General features: G+C 39.4%; 2 gene segments (V, D, J or C); both read left to right on the plus strand.

Annotated features, from left to right (window-relative positions):
- Positions 1-2,729: 2,729 nt before the first annotated feature.
- On the plus strand, positions 2,730-4,025 carry LOC133067391 (T cell receptor alpha variable 22-like). The segment is given in 2 exon segments: positions 2,730-3,090; positions 3,280-4,025. Coding segments are annotated over 2 exon segments (471 nt in total).
- A 4,080-nt stretch (positions 4,026-8,105) lies between these two features.
- LOC133067041 (T cell receptor delta variable 1-like) lies at positions 8,106-24,197 on the plus strand. The segment is given in 3 exon segments: positions 8,106-8,194; positions 8,410-8,766; positions 24,106-24,197. Coding segments are annotated over 3 exon segments (531 nt in total).
- Positions 24,198-24,347: the final 150 nt, after the last annotated feature.

The following is a 24,347-nucleotide window of genomic DNA, read 5'->3' on the forward strand; positions in this document are numbered from 1 at the left end:
ATCACCAATTCCCGGAGTCCACCCACTCCATTGAGTCAATGACACCATCCAACCGTCTCATCCTCTGTCTTCCCCTCTCCTCCTGCCATCAATCATTCCCAACATCAGGGTCTTTTCCATGAGTCAGCTCTTTGCATCAGGTGGCCAAAGTATTAGACTTTCAGCTTCAACATCAGTCCTTCCAATGAACACCCAGGACTGATCTCCTTTAGGATGGACTGGTTGGATCTCCTTGCAGTCCAAGGGACTCTCAAGAGTCTTCTCCAGCAACACAGTTCAAAAGCATCAATTCTTCGACGCTCAGCTTTCTTGATAGTCCAACTCTCACATCCATACATGACTACTGGAAAAACCATAGCGTTGACTAGACAGACCTTTGTTGGCCAAGTAATGTCTCTGCTTTTTAATATGCCATCTAGGTTGGTCATAACTTTCCTTCCAAGGAGTAAGCATCTTTTACTTTCATGGTTGCAATCACCATCTGCAGTGATTTTGGAGCCCAGAAAAATAAAGTCAGCCACTGTTGCCACTGTTTCCCCATCTATTTGCCATGAAGTGATGGGACTGGATGCCATGATCTTAGTTTTCTGAATATTGAGTTTTAAGCAACTTTTTCACTCTCCTCTTACACTTTCATCAAGAGACTCTTTAGTTTTTCTTCACTTTCTGCCATAAGGGTGGTGTCATCTGCATATCTGAGGTTATTGATATTTCTCCCGGCAATCTTGATTCCAGCTTTTGCTTCTTCCAGCCCAGCGTTTCTCATGATGTACTCTGCATATATGTTAAATAAGCAGGGTGACAATATACAGCCTTGATGTACTCTTCCTTTTTGGAACCAGTCTGTTGTTCCATGTCCAGTTCTAACTGTTGCTTCCTGACCTGCATACAGGTTTCTCAAGAGACAGGTCAGGTGGTCTGGTATGCTCATCTCTTTCAGAATTTTCCACAGTTTATTGTGATCCACGCAGTCAAAGGCTTTGGCATAATCAATAAGGCAGAAATAGATGTTTTTCTGGAACTCTCTTGTTTTTTCAATGATCCAGAGGATGTTGGCAATTTGGTCTCCGGTTCCTCTGCCTTTTCTAAAACCAGATTGAACATCTGGAAGTTCACGGTTCACGTATTTTTGAAGCCTGGCTTGGAGAATTTTGAGCATTACTTTACTAGTGTGTGAGATCAGTGCAATTGTGGTGTGAAGCAAAAAAAGTTCTCCTTTATTCATCAGTCCCCAAAAATAGACTTCCCACGTGGTGCAGTGGTAAGGAATCTGCCTGCCAATGCAGGAGACAGTAGGGCATCCTCCCTAATGAGAAGGAAGATGAGGAGTGCAGTGAAGAGGTGGTTAAGTCATCTATATGGGGCAATTCTTCTGAGTCTGTGTTTATCTTTGACCAGATATCTCTCTCCTTTTCCCACATCAGACCTGTTTTAGGACACTCCTGAAAGATGCATGTGCATCTTTTTGCCAAGATGGATTCCAGCACAGAGCTTTGTGGGATGCTTGGCATCATGTGTTATGAGGCGGTGCCACCTCCTTTTTGAGCTCTGAGGAGTCTTTCTGTGCCTGCACAGTTTTCCTTGACCTCTTGACCTCAGAAGTGGTCACTTTTTTACTCTAGCAGAGCTCAGCTCCTGCTGTTAATTGTCTTGGTTACTGAGGCTAATTAGCATACAGGTTAATGAATCTGAGAGGAGGTGTTGGGCCAAAGACTTTATTCGGAAAGCTGACTGACCAAGAAGATGGCAGACTAATGTCTCAAAATGATCATCTTGTCTGGGTCTGGATGGCAGATTCTTTCACAGAACAGGGTGGGGGAAGGTGAGGAAACAAATTAAAAAGGCAAAATTAATCTTGTAAACATCTGCTAGAATGGCAAACCTCAGGAAGGGGGTGTATTAATTTCTTCTTTCCCACCATCCACAGGTGGACAGGTCATGAACAAAAACCCTTTAGCAGTCAGGCAGAGGGGCTGATTCTCTGAGGCAGCCCATTATGTATGATTATAATAACAAAAGCAATGAAAAGCAAGTCAAAGGAACAGTTTCAACAGGTAGAATTGGTTCTTCCCTCAGTATTTGGAGTATGTAGGGAAAACAAAGCTTGAATTTTACTCTGCTTGACAAATACCAGCTGTGTAGCCCAGGGGCCCGTCTACCTCCTACCTCCGAAACTCACTCTGAGTTTTCATGTGCTCACTTGCTCAGTTGGGTCTTACTCTTTGCCATCCCACGGACTACAGCCCACCAGGCTCCCCTGGCCATGGGATTTTCCAAGCAAGAATACTGGAGCTGCTTGGTTGCCATTTCCTTCTCCAGGGGACCTTCCTGACCCAGAGATCGAACGCCCATCTCTTTCGTCCCCTGAATTGGCAAGTATATTCTTTACTGCTCCATCCCCTGGAAAACTCTTTCAAATGGAGGTTAGTAATAATAGAGGAGAATAGTTTTGTGTGAAGAAAAGCTAAATCATTATCGGCATATAAGAAGTATGCTTTTTGATGAATATTCCTTTCAATTAATAGCTCTGTCTTATTCCCTGATTCAAGCACTAGACATTTATGACCATAATGCAAAATATCTATATTTACATTGATTGTTATTATCTTTATCTATGTTGTTATCTTTATCCATAGCTCTCAGGAGAGTCCCCTGGGTCAAACAGGGAGTCATAAACAAAAGGTAAGATGGAGAATTTTGAAGTATAGCTACCAGCTTTTTCTGATTTTTTCCCATTTTTATTGCCTAAGATTTATTTATTAATATATATCAGGAGAAAATAGAAACTTTCAATTCACAAGTTCAAAATTATGTATAAAACATTGAATGTCACCTTTTCCCTCAGCTCTCACCCCTCTTTAACCTGTTCAGTTGAGACCAGAGGGTGGGGCTGCCTGTCACAGAGTGTCAGCTGAGCAGGGTTTGTTGGCTGAGCTGATTGGTTGCAGGAGCTGAAACATCCAGACAAGTCATGACACTCACCACCCAGGGTTTGCTATGTATCTTGTGAATGTTTTCCAGCAACAAGGCAAAGCGTCATGAAAAGGCTAGTGGACACCGTACTGGGGCTTTTGTTTGCCCAGGTTTGCTGTGAGTTGGGGCTGCCCCACAGGGGAATCTGAAGGAATGAGCAGCTTCTCTTTTGTTGAAGGAGGAAGAGGAGGTGACAAGTCCTGCAAACTTTCTAACCTTCTCATTTATGGGGTTGGGGGTGTACTTTCCGGATTTTGCAGGCTCTCTATGACCCTCACCTGTGACTGTTTCTCTTCTTATCATCAGGTGTGAGAGGGATGGATGTGGAGCAGAGTCCCCCAGCCCTGAGTCTCCAGGAGGGAGCCAGCTCTACTCTGCGGTGTAATTTCTCCATCTTCCCAAACAGTGTGCAGTGGTATCTTCAGAACCCCGTGGGCCGCCTCATCCACTTGTTTTACATTCCTTCAGGGACAAAGCAGGATGGAAGATTAAACTCCACCACAGTCCCTGCAGAACGCCGCAGCTCACTGCACATTTCCTCTCCGCGGACCACAGACTCGGGCACTTACTTCTGTGCTGCGCAGCACGGTGCTCCCCAGGCACCTGCAGCCTCTACAGGAACCCTCCCGGGGCTCAGCCCCTCCTCCAGCCTCAGTCACACCGTGAGGCCCCCACAGGGCATTTGCAGTGCTTCATGTTACTCACCTGCATCAGGACAGTTTTAACCACAGACACTGTTTGGCCCTACAGGTTACGGACTTCGATCTCTATCTCCCCTTCTCAGTCTGTGTCTCCTTCTTCACTAGAAACTTCGAATTGGGAACTAGCAGAGTAGTTGATATGAGGACAGAATTAAAATAAATATTTAACCACAGCTTCCCAGGTGGCTCAGTGGTAAAGAATCTGCTTACCAATGCAGGAGATGCAGGAGACATGGGTTCGATCCCTGGGTGGGGCAGATCCTCTGGAGGAGGAAACGGTAACCCATTCCAGTATTCTTGGGAAATACTGGGAAATCTCATGGACAGAGGAGCCTGGCAGACTAGCAGTCCATGGGGTCTCAAAGAGTTGGACATGACTGTGTGACAGAGCATGCATGCTGAACTCAAAAATGTTAAAAAGTGAAAGGAATTAAATGAAATCACTCCAATAAAGATATTATCCAGCTTAGTCGCCTTCTCCATAATGTTCAAGTCTGCCTCACCAAAAAGTGTTCTAAAAGACAAATATAGAAAATCACTTGTGAAAAAATGTCTCTAAAAACACCCAAACATTTGGAATTTAGGCCCTAAATTTAAAACAACTCATATGTATGTTTAAGAAGCAATTACAATGACTATTAAAACCTTTCAACAAAAGCAGATAGAAAAAGAACAAATAAAACCCAATATAATCTAAAAGAAGGATAAACTTAAAAATTCAGATTGGTGAACTCTAAAACAAACAATAGAAATAACCATTAAATATAGTCAATTTTCTTAAAATGATTAATAACATTGATCTATTCCTAGCTAGAATTATCAAGGGAATTATCAATATAATAAACAAAAACATGACTTATACACATGAGAAAATCATATGCAGATTCTGCAGTGTGAAAATGGTAATAAAACAATATTGTCAATAAATGTATGCCTCTGGGTAACACTATAGAAGTAGACTCACACAGGGAGAAAGCTGATTAATAAAATTGATCTGTTTTGAGGTAGAAGTATCAAGGGAAAAAGAGAAAAACATGAATTATGAATACAAGGAATGAAAAAGTAAACCATACTACAGATGCTAAAAGGATAATTAAAAAATCATTGGCAAGTATATGTCACCGAGTAAGAGTATAGAAGTCAACTCACACAAGTGGGGAAAATTGATTTGTTGACAAAGGTGCAAAGACAATTGAACAGAGGACAGTTTTATCAACAAATGATACTGGGACAATTGGATATTTATACACAAATAATTGGAACTTGGCCTAAATCTCACACCTTATACAAAACTTTGAATTCAGTCTCAAAATGGATCATACATTCAAATGTAAGACTATAAATATTTTAGAAGAAACCAGAAGAGAAAATCTTTATAACGTAGTGTTAGGCAAACAGATTTTTGACATGACACCGAAAGCACAACCCATAAAAAAACTTAGATTTCATTAAAATTAAAAATGATTGCTCTGTGAAAGTTATTATTAAAAGAATGAAAAAGACAAACCACTGAATGGCAGGAAATGTTTGCAGACTATATTTCCATCGGAAGAGTGGTATTCAGAATACAATGGACTCCTAAACTCAACAGGAAGAAAACAAACAGTCCAGTTGAAAAATGAACAAAATACTAACACAGGCACTTTACCAAAGAGGATATGTAGTAGGGATAAAAGCATATAAATAAGTATATGAACAAAGGTTCACATCAATAGTAGTTAGGAAATGTAAATTAGAGACACAATGAGACAGCACTCCACATCTGTCACAAAGGCTAAAACTAAAAGTACTGACAATACCGAATTCTGGCAACGATGCAGAGAAACTGGATCACTCATGCATTGCTGGTGGGTGAATGGTACAGTCATTCTAGAAGACGGTACATCAGTTTCACATAAACTTTATCCACTTTCTTTACAACTCAGCAATCAACTTGTGGTATTAATGCTTGAGAAATAAAAAACTTATGTTCATACAAAAATCTGTAGATGAATATTCATGGTAGCTGTATTTGTGATGGCCCCAAACTGGAAACTGCCCAAACATCTTCATTGGGTAAACTGATGAATAAATAGACATATTATTTATAGATCTTCCTCAACTTATGGTGGAGTTACCTTCTAATAAACCATTGTAAGTAGAAAATATTGTATTAAGGAGAAGAAAGCATTTACTACATCTAACCTCCAAACATCTTAGTTTAGCCTAGCTTAGCTTAAACATGCTCAATAGTTATATTAACTTACAGTTGGGAAAAATCATCTAACACAAAGTTTATTTTACTGTAAAGTATAGCAAAACCTCATGTAATTTATTGACTGCTGAACTGAGAGTGAAAAACAGAAAGGTTGTATGGGAACAGAAAGGTTGTTTATGTTCCTGATTCTGGGGCTGACTAGACGCTCAGCTCACTCCCAGCATCACCTGAGAATATCATGCTGCCTGGTGCTAGCCCAGGAAAAGATCAAAATTCAAAGTATGCTCTCAACTGAATGCATATGGCTTTCTCACCACCATAAAGTCAATAAGCATAAGTCAAACCATCCTTAGCTGGGAAAAGTCTGTAGTGATTAAAAGGAACAGACTACTGCAATAAGCTAGATTGATCTCAAGAGTGTTATGCTGAGTGGAAAAAGGTTTATCTCAGAAGGCTATTTGATGTATAACACTTATTGGATAGTATGATTATGATCCACAATGATTCCATACGTAAGGTATGATTCTACTTACATGACATTCTTAAAAGGAAAAATATAGAAATGAAAAGGAGAGCAGTAGCTGCCAGGGGTGATCAGGGATTGCAGGGGTGAGAACGTGTGCAAAGGGACATTTTTTAGAGTGATGGGACAGTTCTGTATTATGATTTCTGTGACAGTTACAAGAACCCACACATGTGATAAAATTTCATAGAGTTATGCATCAAAAAATTGCCTGTAAAAACTGGTGAAACAGAGTGAGTTCTGTGTTTTGATAAAAATTTATCCATATAAATTTCCTTATATTTATATCTGTAATCATTCTGTATATATATATATATATATATATATAATTTTATCATGCTGCTGCCTAGGTTGCTGTGGGCATCCATGGTCTCTACTTAGTTATAAATAATTGCAAACCAGCTGCCTGTCAGCACTCCGAGGTGAAATGAGACCGAGGAGTAGACATCTCAACTAAAAACACACTTTTATTCCTGCATCACTAGTTATCTTGTCCTAAAATTAAAGGACTGGCACTGTTTTAGAGTCTGTACTTTCCTTTCTACTTGTCTATTTGCCTTTGACTATTTTATGTTAATTCTTCCATTAAAACAATGAAACCAAATGGAAGATTGACAGTTACATTCTACATGATCTTGTACCAGTGTGCAGATCACCAGCTACAGTCACCAGCTTCTGTGGTATTGACGGGTACTAAGTGTCTGCAGCCTGTAGAAGCTAAGTTTGGCAGGAGTGCATTGTAGCATTGTGTCACAGAAAGATCCGGCATGCTTCTATTGACTTTATTTTACAAAGAGAAAAATAATGAGCCACTAACAAGTGAGACTGAACTCTTTGGGCCAATGACATAGAAAACGTGACATGAGGACAACTCTAGGCCACATGATCTAATAAGTATGATTCCACTTTGGGAGGCAGCAGATCTGAATGACCTGATCCTTCTCAAAGTCTAATAAGTAAGACTAAATGTCAGCCTTACAGCTGGAAGACTCCACAAAGTACTTTTGTGCAGTCTGGGAACTCACAGTGCTTGAAGTAATGGGAAAAGCTGTACAAAAAGTGTTTTATTCCTATTATAATTTCATAAAAACATAGATAACAGAATAGATTCTGAAAGTCAGAAGGACTGATTTGTTATTGTTTGGTCTTGAAGTAACTTATGTACAGGAAAACCTAACTAGAACCTTAGAGTCCAGTAAACAAGAGATATATAAACTATTTGGATAAGATTGCCTTTCACTAAGAAAGCTGAAGGTCTTTGAGCTTCTTAGAAGAGTCATTAGACTCTGGATGGAAGAGAGTAGGCATAGGCTAAATGATGACCAGTAAATAGATTATAAGAAGGGTTCATGGCATATACTAAATTATGTTTAAAATGGACTGGTAAAGTTATTCTGCTGCATAATTACCAATGTATGTCAACTTGTTTATTCCTCTGTTCTGCTCAACTCAAACCTTTCATGAGAATTGTTTTTTTCAGGCCCCTTTCAGATACTGCATAGGTCATTAGTGACCAGGTAATTCCTGACCGGAGCAAGAAAAGTAGACAAAATAAAGGTCTGTGGTGAGTCAGACTTTTTCTCATCTGTGCACAGACCACGTGGTCTATGAACATGACAAATCCCACTTCCTGTTGGGGGGAGTCACACAGGTACCGGGTAGTATGTATATGTGCTGCCAGGCACTCAAAGACACTGAACTCTCAGCTTGAGGCAGAAATGAGCACATTTGTGTGGGGGAACCCATGCCTCATGCCACTCTCCCGTCTCCTCTGGGTGTTCCTGGCCTTCACCTTCTCTGGTAGGGATGCTCCCAAACATGGGTGCGAGTGTTTTGGGTGAAAGGACTGCACACAGGCACGTGGTGCTTCACAGGGACTTGGGGAGGAAAAGGAGGGTTGGAGAAAAGCATATTTATTATGATTTCAATTTGAGTTTTCTTTGGGTTTCAAATTAGTCTAATTCCTACTTTATTTTGTTCACTACTTCAGCTCGGTTTTCTGATTTTTTCCACAGGATCTGGTGTGGCCCAGAAAGTTACTCAAGACCAGCCATACATAACCAGTCAAATAGGGCAATCTGTCATTCTGAACTGTCGGTATGAAATAAGTTGGAGTGGGTACACGCACTACCTTTTTTGGTACAAGCAGCTTCCCAGTGGAGAGATGACTTTCCTTATTCGTCAGGAATCTTCTGGCCGGAATGCAAGGAATGGCCGCTACTCTGTAAACTTTCAGAGAGCACAGAACTCCATCAGCCTCACCATTTCAGCCTTACAGCTGGAAGACTCCGCAAAGTATTTTTGTGCAGTCTGGGAACTCACAGTGCTTGAAGTAATGGGAAAAGCTGTACAAAAACCCCAGAGCTTAATAAGTGAGAGCCCCCCTGCTGCAAGACCCCAGCTGAAATGCACACCTGCAGACCTCAGACAAGAAATGGTAGTCCTGTGGTTGTTTCATCTGTGGTCTGGATCAGAGGATTTAATTTTAAACAAAAATTCCTTCCATGTCATTTGGAAACAGGTGTCCAGAGTAACTTTCTACTAATACATTCTCGGTCTTGAATTTTTGACTTTAAAACAATCATACAGAACATGCATTGTCTAAAGTTGAATACTTGCCCCATAATACATCAAAGTGGCAGCTTCACCTAAAGACCCTCACATGACAAACATGGGTCTAGTTATCCGGAATCATCATGAAAATCATTTCCTTAGTCCTTTCCTCTTAGACTCTGTCACTGAAGCTACAATCAGAAAAGCAGAACCACTAGTGGTGTCGAATAAGAGATCAGTTATTGAGACTAGAACTCAGGCAATTGCTAGAGCTGGAGGAGTCCATACAAAGCTGTTATCTTTGTATCTGGTGTTGAGACCAAATTCACTGTTAGCCAGCTAGAGTAATATTTGTGAGGGAAAGTGGGTGCAGACAAAAGCATGGACAAACTGTTACTCATAAGGACATACTAGAACCATGAGGATAATGGAACCTGCATAACACACTAAAACTTGTCTCACCTCCGTTAGTGTCTCACAAGAATGACTGACCTTGAGGAGAAGAGTGTCACTTGATGTTATGCTACATGCATACTTGGCCTAAGATGAACAGAAGATTTGGAGATCTGGTGGGAAGTGGAAGAGTTGTGTGTCATCAATAAGATGATGTAGTTGATCAGCAGCAACCTGTGTGAGTTGCCACAGTGCCTGGAGCTCTGCACCAGCCAGCAGAATATAAAAATATGGCTACTTCATGACAAGTACCTTCCAAATAGATTTCTAGATAGTTAGGTTGGGGCAGTACAAAGTTACTGCAATAGCTTAACTATTTAATTGATTTGTTAACTAGGCATCCATCAGTACCTCTTTTAACAACACAACTTTGTCATGAAGTCAACAGGAAAACTATTCTTTCTGCGGCAATAATTCCTCATTCAACCAGTATAAGTTAACTCCCTTCTGCAAAATTATACCAAGTTCATTTATCCATTTTTTGGGTGATGTTCTTTCCTCTTCTAGCTGAATCAAACTCTTGCATTGAAACCTGTATCTTAATAACTGAGATAGAATGAGTTATAAGATTAACTTATATTAGCACATTTTATGTTACTACAGGCAAGCAAATGAGACAGGGGATTTAAAAATAATTAATGTATGTGTGAATATATTCATATCAAAATGAAAAACATTAATAACATTTCATGTTTTTGTTACTGAAAATGACCAGATAATTGTCGCTGGAATTTATAACTACTTCCGTTACCCATTCCATAACCTATTTGCTTATAGGAGGCACCTCCACTCACTGCTGTATTGACTTCCTCTACAACAAGGTCCTTATTCAGGAGCAATGTTATGTGAAATGCCATAAAGATGAATAAGGAATTCTGCAAATGGGACATCGTGGTTTTGGCAGAAGTTTGCAAGGCATTGAAGAAGAATCCCAAGGTCTATTTAAGTGGAAATAATCTTGTCAATACCCAGGGAAAAGTGATATATTGTATTCTGGGAACCATCATTTGAATGATACCTGCTTTCTTATCAGAAGCAATAGCAGTCACCAAAAGAAAGCAGTTCTACAGTTCTTAAAGAAAACAAACAAAACTTTCAAGCTAGCTTCTTATGAACATGAAAGTGTATTTTTAAATAGTCTTTATTAAAAAAAATAATAACTGCCAAGAGGGTAGAAAGTCAATTCCAGACTGGTAGACCATATCTGCAATGCATATTTCTAAAAAAGAACTCAAGTGCAGGATATATGAAAAGCTCATAAATCAAAAAGAAAAGAAGATAGTTAAACAATGGAAAAAATCTTGACGATCCAATTAGAAATATTATATCCATATCCATAGCCAGTAAACATACAAAAATGACCTTGATTTTATTATTCACTAGGGAATCAAAATAATACCTACCTCCTCTGGGTGTTCCTTTCATGTCTTTTCTGCACCCTGAGAGTATCAATGCATCAGTGTAGCTAGTAGATATAACCCTAAAAGTATAGAGAAGAGTAATGAGTCTCCAGGAAAATAAGTGATTAAGTATCTGTCTAGAAACTCCCATCACTGACCTGATATAGAGGGAGAAAAAAAGCAGTAGAAGGTTACAGACCTGGACATTGAAGGAAAGGTAGGTTTTATTAGAAAAAAGAAAATTGATATTTATTGTGCTTATTATATTTCAGGCAATGTAGGATGCATTTCAGATTCATTATCTAATTTAAATATCAAAACTATGATTTTATTGTTCCCAAGTTGTTAATCTGTGAGAAATGAGACGTAACTTCTCTAACTGTGATAAGCATCTCTATTTTTTATTGCCAGGCAGTGTGTAACATCTTAAAGGGCTCCTAAAGAGAAAGACTTGGACTATGGAGAAGCACTTGACCCCAGGGTGGCTGGATGTCTCAATGGCGGTGACATTACTGGTTAAAACCTGAAGTTAAAGGGAACCAGGAAAGAAGATGCCAAACCATAGATACAATTGCCCCAGGATCAGAATATGAGGAAATCATCCACTAACCAGGTAACAGTGCTGAATGCTTTGTTGTTGCTCTGTTGCTCAGTCGTGCCTGACTCTGCGACCCCATGGACTGCAGAATGCCAGGCTTCAGGGTCTTTCACTATTTCCCGGAGTTTGCTCAAACTCATGTCCATAGAGTCGGCGATGTCATCCAACCATCTCATCCTCTGTTGTCCTCTTCTCTTCCTGCCTTCACTCTTTCCCAGCATCAGAGTCTTTTTCAATGAGGGCTCTTTGCATCAGGTGGCCAAAGTACTGGAGCTTTGGCTTCAGAATCAGTGCTTCCAATGAATATTCAGCTGACTGCTTTAGCAAGTTTCTTATGCAGTAGTGTCCTAGGAAGAATAAGTGGCTACAGAGAAAGAAGAGATATTATTACTTAAATACTCTAAACATGTTTCTATATCAAGACCTGTGTCCCTTGCCTTTGCCATCTCTACTGTGACGCTATTACCCAAAACACCCACATGGTGTATCTCTGAACTTCCTTCACATCTTTACTTGAATGTCACCCCTTGCTGAATGCTTTATCTCAATTTTTCTATTTTCCCCCCTAGAGAATCAGGTTCCAGCACAGTGCATGCAGCAAGAATGAAAGCTGAAGCATTGCCGCCTGGTGTCCTACTCAAAGATTTTGTGGGGCCTACACTAGCCTCCTTGCTCCCCTCAGTGATCGTGGGTTAAGTTGTGCAGAAGCCTAATCGCCATAGGACCTGCCATTGCTAAAGCAATTAGTAAACTTCGCAATGCAGAAACCATGAGTGAGAGGATTCAGGAGAACTGGCTGCTTTTTAATCCTTTGCCTGCCGGATGTGAACTTGATCAACTTCAAATGATTAATTGAACCTGGAGAGTAGTAAGCTAACTTGGACAGAAAGTTTGGAATTGTTGCACGAGGTGGGAGTTTTTTCCTCTGGTAAGTGAATTTTGTCTACTGCTCTGTCTTTCTTGTAGTATAGAAATCTGACAAGAAGTGGGAGCAGGACTCAATAATGGGAAAAAACCAAACAATCATAGCAAACATGACTTTGTATACTTATTTAATATTATAATATTAGTAATACACCCAATCTCTCAACATAGCACTCTAACGAACAAATTTTCCATTATCAGTAAGAACATGATAAATTAGATACTTATCTGCTGTGTTAGCAGAACACAACAACTTAGGTTGTATTTCCAAATCTGCCACTCATTAGTTGAGTGATCTAGGGAAAGTGACTTAATAATTTTTATGCTTCAGAATTCTATTTTATTAGCTGCAGGAATGCCACGGCTTTTGGAAATATACCTAGTTTGTTCTACATATAGATCCTCAAATGGATCTGAAGTTGAAACAGTCTGTTTAATTTTGATTATTAATAAAGATACAGTCATGCCCTTTTAAATAGCCCTGTTAGAATAAACACACCATCTACGGCAGATGGGCACCAGCGTGTAATGAAGCACACACACCCTCCATAAACATCGAGGTCACGTCAGTGTATCTCTTGTGTAGCACCCACGTCCATCTCCTCCTTTCCAAACTCTTCGCTACTCTTCTAATTCAGCCATTTGGTGCATATTTCTTGTTTAACTGCAGGGACCTCTTAGGCTTCTTCCTGGCTTTACTCTCAACTCCTTGAATCTAACTTCTACATGATCATAGAGTTATTATAAAATGTATATATAATCGTATCACTTCCTGGTCATCGTTGGGTAATAAGGAACCATTAGAAGATATAAAGATCAAATTCTACATTAAGAAATACAAGACAATGTACAGTTTTCCCCTCAATTGCTTCTAGTTTTGTCATTCCCCCTTTTCCACCACATACTCCTTAATGTACATCAACCACTTTAAAATTCTAACCATTTATAGACATATTAAACTCTTTCCTAAATCAGAGCCTTTGCAGATGCTGTCCTCTTTGGCCAGAATGAATTTTCCATGTAATTGTGAAAATGAACATGTGTGTTCAGTATTCATGGTCAGTTCAAGCAGTATTATTTGTTTCTTATCTAAAATCTCATAGGATAATAATTGTAACAGTTTACTATAAATATTCTTCTATCTGGTCCTCTTTTAAAATCGCTTTGACAAGAATATTAGTGAATAAGGGCTATCTTATACATGTATTCTGTGGAGTCATTTCCTACTAAGCATGTTGAGCTTCCTTTTTGTCCATAAACCAAAGCAAAGCCAGGTCTTTTTCTCTTCATTTAGCAAATTTCTACTTTTCACCCCAAGATCTAGAGATAACATACAGTAAATACGATGGTGTGAGTGGGAAAGGGCAGCCTTCTCCAGGGGGTGACTATTCTGTCCCAGTTTACATCCTTCTGTGTAAACTGCAGCAGGGCTCCTGATCTGCATGAAGATCAGGGAACTTTAAAAGCAACCCCAAGTGCTCTCCAACCTCCTTGCTCTTTTAGGATGGGGCAGAAGCCTTCACTAACATAGCATTGCTACATTTGTCTTCATTTTTGTGTCCAAATCCAACATGCCTGAGAAGAAAAAGTTGTCTCAAGAGAGTGCATTTCAAAACACTTTGTTAACTCATTGTATCTTCATTTTCCAGTGCATCCTAAACTTGCTTCTCTCTCTTTCCATATTATGCAGTAATTCAGATTCAGATTCACTTTTGACTCTGAAAGAAATGTTGAGATTTCTATCATTCATATATTTTCATGACAATTCTTCAAAGACATTAAAGACCTTATAGTGGGATGGAGAGAGGGCTCCCAAATGATATGCCCACATCCTAATCACAGAAAGTGTGAATGTGACTTATTTGGACAAAGAGACTTTGTAAAAGTAAACAAAGTTAAGGATAGAAAGATAAGGTCAATACAGTATACTAACGCATATATATGGAATTTAGAAAGATGGTAACGATAACCCTATATGCAAACAAGAAAAAGAGACACAGATGTACAGAACAAAATTTTGGACTCTGTGGGAGAATGCGAGGGTGGGATGTTTCGAGAGAACAGCATCGAAACATGTGTATTATCTAGGGTGAAACAGATCACCAGCCCAGGCTGGATGCACGAGACAAGTGCTCGGGGCTGGTGCACTGGGAAGACCCAGAGGAATCGGGTGGAGAGGGAGGTGGGAGGGGGGATCGGGATGGGGAATACATGTAAATCTATGGCTGATTCATGTCAATGTATGACAAAAACCACTACAATATTGTAAAGTAATTAGCCTCCAACTAATAAAAATAAATGGGGGAAAAAATGAAAGATAAGGTCATCCTGGACTATTCAGGTAGGGCCTAAATCCAGTGACAATTTTTCTTTTAAGAAACACACAGGTGAGAAAGCCTTGTGAGGCCTTCTCGATGGAGGAGGAGGTTGGGGGTATACAGTCACAAGTGAAGGAACACTTCGAGTCACCTAAAGCTAGAAGAGGCACTGAAGAATTCCCTTCCAAAACATTCAGAAGGAGAATGTTTCTGTTGACACCTTATCTCAGACTTCTGGCCTCCAGATTGATTTAGTCGCTAAGACTCTTGCAGCCCCAAGGACTGAAGCCCACCAGGCTCCTCTGTCCATGGGATTTTCCAGGCGAGAATACTGAGTGGGTTCCTTATCCAGGGGATCCTCCCAACCCAGAGATCAAACCCAGGCCTCCTGCACTGCAGGCAGATTCTTCACCAACTGAGCTACCAAGGAAGCCCTTCCAGATTGTAAGGGAACCATTTTTTTTCTTTAAGAGCCATCAAATCTGTGATAAATTGTTATGACAGACTGGAGTTTTAACACAATCTTCCAAAAGCAACATTTCTAAATAGCTACAAGCAACTCCTGATTACAGTCATGGAAGGGTGTTTTTAAACTGATCTTTGGAATATTTTGAGTTCAAACTCTCACACATGCAGACACATCCATTTATTTATTATACAACAAATGCTTGAGTATCTACTATTTATCAGGTATTCAAGTAGTTTCTGGGAACATGGTGATGTTAATATACAAACACTTATTAAGTGCATACCTCATATCTAGGCCTTTAATTGTGACACCAAACAGGCAAAGTTCCTTGTTCTTATAGACCCTACATTGCAGAGAATCACCACTCAGTGGGACTTTATGAGATGGTGGAAACACCCTATATCTGCACTATTCAATAGCCTCTGGTCAGGTGTGGGTACTTAGCCCTTGTTATATGGCCAGTATGATTGAGGAACTAAAATTTTAATATTATTTAAGTTCAATTAATTTAAATTTAAGTAGCCTCATGTGGCTAGTAGCTGCTATATAGAACAGATCAGTTCTTGAAGGTGATACAATACACACTCTCTAGATCTTGAGGCCAGTCCCCTCATTTAACAGATCATACTATGGGCTGGTAAGTGCTGTGATAAGTGACAAATTCTGTGGAGCCATACAATTGTATTCTATCTGAGAGTTTTGTTTAAGGAAGTCTTAGAGAAAGTCATATCTGATAGATAAGGCTTCCTGTCAAATTATACTGATTTTAAAAAATCACTGGTATGTGGTAAAATAACACAGTGGGACAATAAATAAGAGCTCCAAATTGTATAATTCACAACCAGGGTAATCCGTAAGACAACAGAAAAATAGGTACTTATTATCTTCCATTTCAAGATCTTAGGTCATCTAACAATAAATTTTGAGTCTTTGCAATACCTCTTCAACTGTCTCTGATCTAATACATTCCATTAGTACATGCAGAGACACACATGTATGATTCTGATGAAACTGGAAATGCAAAATGAAACATTTATTTTCTCCTGATGTCCTCAGTTCAGTTCAGTTGCTCAGTCATGTCTGACTCTTTGTGACCCCATGGACTGCAGCACGCTGGTCTTCCCTGTCCATCACCAACACCTGGAGCTTACTCAAACTCAAGTCCATTGAGTTGGTGATGCCATCCAACCATCTCATCCTCTGTCATCCCCTTCTCTTCCCACCTTCAATCTTTCCCAGCATCAGGGTCTTTTCCAATGAGTCAGTTCTTCGAATCAGGTAGCCAAAGTATTGGAGTTTCAGCTGCAGTATCAGTCCTTCCTATGAACATTCAAGACTGATCTCCTTTAGGATAGGCTGGTTGGATCTCCTTGCAGTCCAAGGGATGCTGAAGAGTCTTCTCCAACACCACAGTTCAAAAGCATCAATTCTTGGGTGCTCAGCTTTCTTTATAGTCTAACACTCACATCCATACATGACTACCGGAAAAATCATAGCTTTGACTACATGGACCTTTGTTGGCAAAGTAATGTCTCTGCTTTTTAATATGCTGTCTAGGTTGGTCATAGCTTTACCTCCAAGGAGCAAACGTCTTTTTAATTTCATGGCTGCAGACACCATCTGCAGTGATTCTGGAGCCTCCCCAAATAAAGTCTCTCACTGTTTTCATTATTTCCCCCGATGCCCTAGTTTTTTTTTTTTTTTTTTTTAAGGTTTATTCAATTCTTTTTTTTTTTTTTAATTTTTTTTTTATTAGTTGGAGGCCAATCACTTCACAACATTTCAGTGGGTTTTGTCATACATTCATATGAATCAGCCATGGATGCCCTAGTTTTAAATTTAAAAAATCCATTTTAAAAGGCAAATTGTTCCTCCCCAAACAATATCAGCGTGAGCAAACTCTTTCTTTTCAAGTTTTGACAAACATATATACCACTTAAATTAGAAAGCATTCTGTGAAGAATTGGTTATAAAGTCAGCAATTTTAGATCCAGCCACAGGGGGGCAGCATCTGCAAACCCGCCCTGCTTTTTAAGATGTGTGAGTAAAACGGGGTAAGTGGGACTGGCTGTCTCAAATTGCAGTCACTCCTTTCGTTTTTCTTTGCAAAAGGCAGTGTCGACCACAGAAACGCATGTGGGGCTGGAAAAGCTTGTACAAGGGAAACGCTTTAGGAGCAGGCAGATTCAGCAACTCTTCCTGACGAGGGAGAAGAGGGAAATGCTGCTCATAGCACCAGTGTTGATCTTATGGATGCAAATATCACGTGAGTTTGGGGTTTCCCTGATTGCTTCCAGAGAATTCTGCACAGCGGAATCTTATCTGCAGGGAACTGTAGGAATGAGATTTTCTGAGAGAGAGCAGGATGTTGAGAAAAACTCAGAAACTAAAAAGTGGAAAGATGGAGGGAGTTGGGCAGGGAGACATGGAAAGAAGGAGAAAAATACACAAGAAGAATGAGAGAGACCGTTGGAGCTGAGAGAATAGACGTCTGATTAGACTTTCTCTGATACTTCTCACTGTTTTCTCAACAGAAGTGAACGGACAACAGATGAGTCAAATCCCTCAATTCTTGCATCTACAAGAAGGAGAGAACTTCACCACGTACTGCAATTGCTCAAGCATTTTACCCACCTTACAGTGGTATAAGCAGAGCCCTGGGGGAAGTCCTGTCCTCTTGATGATATTAGCTAGGGGTGGAGAAGTGAAGACGGAGCAGAGATGGACAGGTCGGTTTGGAGAGACCAGAAAGCACAGCTCCCTGCACCTCGCTGCTGCCCAGCCCTCAGACGTAGGAACCTACTTCTGTGCGGGGCACAGTGCTCTGGAAGGACCTGCTGTCTGTCCCCAAACCTCACTGTGGGCTCCAGGGGCCGCTCCTCTTCACCTCTTCTCAGAGCAGGGGCCAGAGAAAGCTGAAGTCATGATATCTATGAAGAAGTTGAATTTTTAATTAAAAAAAAATCCCTGGACTTAGTGTTACTAGATAATTCTGCCAATCTTTTGAAGTATTAGCATGAATTATGCACTATTTCTTCCAGAAAAAAAAAGAAGAAAAGAATTCCTCACTCATTTTATGAAGCTAGTGTTACCCTGAAATTAAAATCAGACAAAGATCATAACGGAAAACTGCAGAGACATATTTCATGAATATAGACACAAAGTTTCTTAAAAATATTAGCAAGTAATATACCAAGCACAAATGGATTTTTTTCAAGGATGCAAATTACTTCAAATTGGAAATCAGTTGATGAAATTCACCATATTAACAGGATAAGAAAGAAAAATTACATCATATTAATCTATGTAGACTAAATTTTTGCCGGAATTCAACAGTCAACTATGGTGAGGACTTTGAGAAGCACAGGCACAGTGGGGAAGATCCTCGGTAGCGAACAGTGTGCTTACTAACAGAAGACTGTGTGTGTTTCCCCAAGCCTGGGGACAAGGCAAACACATCCACTCTCATCACTGTCCTTCAGAACAGTGCTAGACGTCAGAGCCAGGCAGTAAAGAAAGTAGGTGTAAAGACAGTCTTGGGCCAGAAAAGACCTAAAACTGCCAGGTAATATGATTATCTGTATAGAAAACCTCACAAAGAATGTACCCCCCAAAACTCTCAGACCTATTGAGTTCAGCAACACCATAGGAAATAAGATAAATGTATGTAGTCAACTGTATTTCTATATATTAGCGATGGACATGTGGACCTCGAAATTAAAATATAATACCATTTACAATGACTCGAAAAGAGACCTTGAGTGGTCTTTTTTGTACAGAAAACATGTACAGAATTTTTAAGCTGAAAACTACAAAACACTTATGGAAGAAATTAAAGGAGACAGATGGAGAGATGTCATGAGTTTGCAAACTGGATGTTTCAAAGCAGCAAACATGGCAAGTCTCTCCAAATTTACATACACACGTCATAGAACTCCTGCTAAAATCCATCATGATTTGAAAAACAAACACAGGCAAGACTATTCTAAAATTTATATGAATGGGGAGAAATACTGGAGTAATTTTTAAAACCTTGAAGAAATAAGAAGTCAGAACAATCGGTCAATCTGATTTCAGGCTACAGTTATCAAGGTTATTTGGTACTGGTGCAGGGATAAACACACAGTTCAGTGGAAATGAACAGAGAAAATAGATCCACACAAATATGCCCAACTGACCTTTTCTGGCAAAGTGCCAAATACATTCGATAGAAGAAAGATAACCCTTTCAACAGATAGTGCTGGAGAAAGTTGAAATCCACTGGCAGGAAAAATTAACCTTGATTCAGGTCTCACACTTCATACTTACATTCTTTAAAATGGATCACAGACTTAAATGTAAAATGTTAAATTATAAAAAATTTTAGGACAAAATACAGGACAAAATTTTGATATGTGTATGGGCCAACAGTCTTTGGACCTGACAACAAAACAAGTCTATAAAATATTTTTTTAAATGGCAAACTAGACTTCGAAATTAATATCTTTTGCCCTGCAAAGCAACCCGTAAGAGCATGAAAAGACAAGCTACCAACTGTGAAAACCTGTTATTTGGAAACCATACATCCCACAAGGAACTAGTACCTAGAATATATAAATAACTCTCAAAGCTAAACAGTATTTAAATAAGGCAAACATTTCACTTAGACCATGGGCAAAGAGCTATTTCATAAAAGAAGGAGGAGGGAGGAAGGAGTCAAGGTACTTTCAAAAGATGCAAATAGCCAGAAATTGCAGAAATGCAATGAAAACCACAATAAGGTGTCACTAAGAGCACATTCTAATGTTTGTGTGGTCACAGTACAGGATGGGGGCTTCCCAGGTGGCTGAGACGGTAAAGAGTCTGCCTGCAGTGTGGGAGACCTGGGTTCAATCCCTGGGTCAGGAGGATCCCTTGGAGAAGGGCATGGCAACCCACTCCACTATTCTTGCCTGGAGAATCGCATGGACAGAGGAGGCTGACTAGCTACAGTTCATAGCATCACAAAGAATCAGACATGGCTGAGCAACTAACACTAGCTGTTATCCCAGAAAGACCATCTTTTCCCCCATAGAATGGCATAGACACCTTTGGAGAAAACCAATTGATGCTGTATCCATATGGACCTATTTTTGGATTTGATCCTGCTTATTCATCTTTATTTTATCCTCTTTCCAACAGAACATTCTGTCCTAATTACTGGGGCTTCATATACATTTTGATATATGGAAATGCAATTCAAACTTTTCTTCTTCTTCAAGGTTTATTTTAGGTCTTTTTGAATTTCCACCAAACTTATATAATTAGCTTCTCAACGTCTACCAAAAAACCTTGCTAGTAGTTGTATTGGGCTTCTGTTGAATTTATGGATTCATTTGGGACAATTTACATCTTGACATATGGCATCTTATGTTATTCCCTTTTATGTAGATCCTGTCTAATTTTTTTTTTTTTTGGTAGAGGACTGTATACCTTGTGTTAAATTAATTCCCACGTATTTAATAAATGAAAGTTAAATTTCACTTTCTATTGATTTCACTAGTATCTAGAAATAAAATTTATATTTGTCTTTAGTGACTATACAGTCAATAATTCCCCTATTAGTTCTAGCTCTTACAGTTTGCTTATAGACTCCTTTGCATTTTCTACATGCACCTATGAATAAAAATGGTTTATTTCTCCCTTTTCAGACTTAATACATCTTATTTCCTTTCCTGGTTTGATGCCAGGTCCTTCAGGAAGACAGTGAATAGGAGCAATGATAGTCTACCTATCTTGTTTGGGATCCTTTAGAGACTAATATTGATTTTTGATATTTTCATCGATACTCTTTATTAGATTCAGGAATTTCTCTTCCATTTCTGGACTGTTGAAAGTATCCATCATACAGAGGTACTAGCCTTTCATCAAGTCATCTTGATTTTCTGAAAGGACGTTATGGGCATTATTTTGGTTTTCATCAAGCAAAGGAAGATAACCTCATCTCATATGGTCTTAGAGATATAATCCTATAAAATTAAGAACCCTGAAAAGAGCCAGTAGGCAAGAAAACATTTTTAGATTCCTCGTGGTCATACAGAGTATTTTTTGTTTTTCAGTATTATTTAAAAGAACACTTGGTAGCAGTTTTTATCATCTTCTAAAAACAAAGGCAAAAAACCCAACAAACAAAAATGTACTGGTAATTGCTTTTCTTCTGCTTTTTTCTAATATAATAAACTAATACATCCATACTTACTTTAAGTAATTCATTTTTATTTGTTCTTATATTTTCATTAGAAGTGCTTGTTGGCTTACGTGTGTGTGTGTGTGTGTGTGTGTGTGTGTGTGTGTGAGATTTGCCACAGAACAGGCTCCCAGTGAATACTTATGAATATTTGTTAAATGAATGAAGCATGATTACCATGACATTTACTCCCATGTCTTCAATATAATTTTCTTCCATCTTAGATTTTGAATGTTTTTTCCCTATTGTTGAATTTGCCCATAATTATAACCCTTTATTTATCCTGTTAGAGTCTTTTTATTTAACACGCTTTCCATAAAATTGGGAGATTGTTTTCAGAATAGTGGCTCATCACAATTTCTTTCTTTCACTAAATTCATGAACAAAGACTCACCTATTTATTCACGAAACATTCCTGAGTTCCCAGACTGTAACAACCTCTCTTATAAATGTTTGTTTGACTTTTGAAGTAAGCTTTAAATATGGGAAGTTTAAAGACAAATGGAAAGATGAAAGAGATGTCAACAATGGAGAATCATAATAGGGGTTTTACTGAAATAAAATGGCCAAAAATAATTTATGTCTAAGAAAACACAGGTGAGTACAAAGGTTTTACAACTAAGATTCTTTTTTTCTTTTGAACTTTTGATTTTGTCTTGAGGTATAGCCGATAAACAATGTTGTAATAGTTTCAGCTGAACAGTGAAGGGACTCAGGCATACATGTACATGTATCCATTCTTCCCCAAATTCCCCTCCCATTCACGTAATGTTGAGCAGAGTTCCTTGTACTATACAAAAGGTCCTTGTTGGTTATCCATTTTAAATATAGCAGTGTGTACATGACCATCCCAAATTCCCTAACTATCTTTTTCCCCTTATGACAACCATATATTTGTTTCTAAGTCTGTAAGTCTCGTTCTGTTTTGTAAGTAAGTTCATTTGTATCATTTCTTTTTAGATCTCACATATAAGGGATGCCGTATGATATTCCTCCTTCTCTGTCTGACTTACTTCACTCAGTATGAAACTCTCTAGGTCCATCCATGTTGCTACAGATGGCATTATTTCATTCTTTTTAATGTCTGAGCAATATTTCATTGTGTATATACACCACAGCTTCTTTATACACTCCTCTGTCAATGAAAACAGTTAGATTACTTCTTTTACCTTCAAATTTGAGCTTTTCCAAAGGTTGCATGCTCAGTAGTGTTCGAGTTTGGGAATGCCATGGGCAGAGGAGCCTGGCGGTCTACAGTCCGTGGGATTTCCCAGGTAAGAATACTGGAGTGGGTTGTCATTTCCGTCTACGGGGTATCTTCCTGGTCCAGGGATCGAACCCATGTCTCCTGCATCTCCTACACTGGCAGGTGGATTCTTACTGCTAAGCCATCTGGGAAGCCCCCTTTTAAAAGATTATACAGTAGTGCTATAGTGCTCAGTCGTGTCCAACTTTTTGAGACCCCACGAACTGTTGTAGACTGCCAGGCTCTTCTGTCCATGGAAGTCTTCGGGCAAGAATACTGGAGTGCATTGCCATTTCCTCCTCCAGGGGATCTTCCCCACTCAGAGGCTAAACCTGCATCTCCGGCATCTTCTCCACTGGCAGGCAGACTCTTCACTCCTGAGCCACACCAGTGGGCTTTTGGCCTGGGTTTACTTCTGCAGTTCACTTACTCAGTCACTGGAGGGGGCTGCTTCATCTGAAAACGGTGGTCCTTTCTGGGAGAGGGAAAGGGAAACGTGTTTTCTATTGATGTGCCAAAGAAAAAGGAAAAACGACATACTTCCATTCTCTCTCTCTCTTTCTTAATATTTAAATGTTTATTTTTATGTTAAAAAGGATGAGTTACCCTGTTGTTAGAATACCTTTATGCTGAACAACAAAGTCACTTTTATTTCTGAAATATTTCCAGAAAAAAAAAAAAAAAAAGAAAGAAAAAAGGAAATAGAAATCCAAAAGTAACGAAGAGTAAGATCAAGCTGTTCTGGTAGATTCCATCCACAGTCCCAACAGAAGCCATTCCCTCTAAAGGCTGCGTCTCTAATTCAGTACATTTCGCAATATCAGGTTCTGATGTCTCCCACCATCAATTTAGATATTTCTGAGCAGGATGTCTGTACATTTAAAAGCTACAGCTTTGCATGCTTTTATTTGAAAAGGTATTTATTCCAACACACCTTTTAGTATATTGCCTATACCGCACACAAAAAATATCTGCTCTCCATATTTGAGCATAACTTCTCCACCACCCATACTGGTCCTTTACATAACGGGTGACACGTGGTGTATTACACATAGTACAGTTTTGAGGGAGGAGATGGTTGCTGGGTTTATAGACCACCTATCTTGCCATTTGCAGAGATTAGAATGGAGAACTGAGGCCGTTTTTGAGCTTATGAGAGTAGAAAGATGATGAAGGAAGGATCCAGACGGAACCACCCTCTGTGGTCAGTGGAGTTGGAATGAGTGGTCTTCCCTGACAGAGACTTTACTGTGGTCCCAATATCCCAACACTGGGAAGATGTTATTATCTTTTGACAGCTCGTTCTTTATAATCCCTGGCTGAGGGTCCGTGGCCAAGGATCTGGGCCTCTTAGCCCAACAGCCTAAGCTTTTTTCATGTACCTTCCTGAACACTGCTTTCTCTGTTTCCCTCCTCTGATTATCTTTCCCTTCCTTATTACTTATGCTTTTATCCCTTCCCCCGACTTTTTCTACCACTTACACCCACCCTACACCCCACCCCAACTTTGTTTGCATTCCTTCCTGTCTTTTCTCTCTGCTTCAGCATCCTTGGTGCACAGCGCCTACAAGCATGGGCGTAGAGAACATGAGGATTCAAGATCACTCTTCAAGAAGAGTGAGGTGGACACCATCTGAGTCATCAGTTACTGTATCAAGAACAGATGCATTGAGAAATGTTTACCTAGATGGTGGAGGACACATGATTTCCAGGACCTTTACAGGAGCCCAGAACTCCAGGTTGTATAGCTTTAGTCTCAACATTATTAATATTTTCTGTCCTCCAGA

This window comes from Dama dama, chromosome 12 (assembly GCF_033118175.1).
Source record: "Dama dama isolate Ldn47 chromosome 12, ASM3311817v1, whole genome shotgun sequence".
Classification (NCBI taxonomy): Eukaryota; Metazoa; Chordata; class Mammalia; order Artiodactyla; family Cervidae; genus Dama; species Dama dama.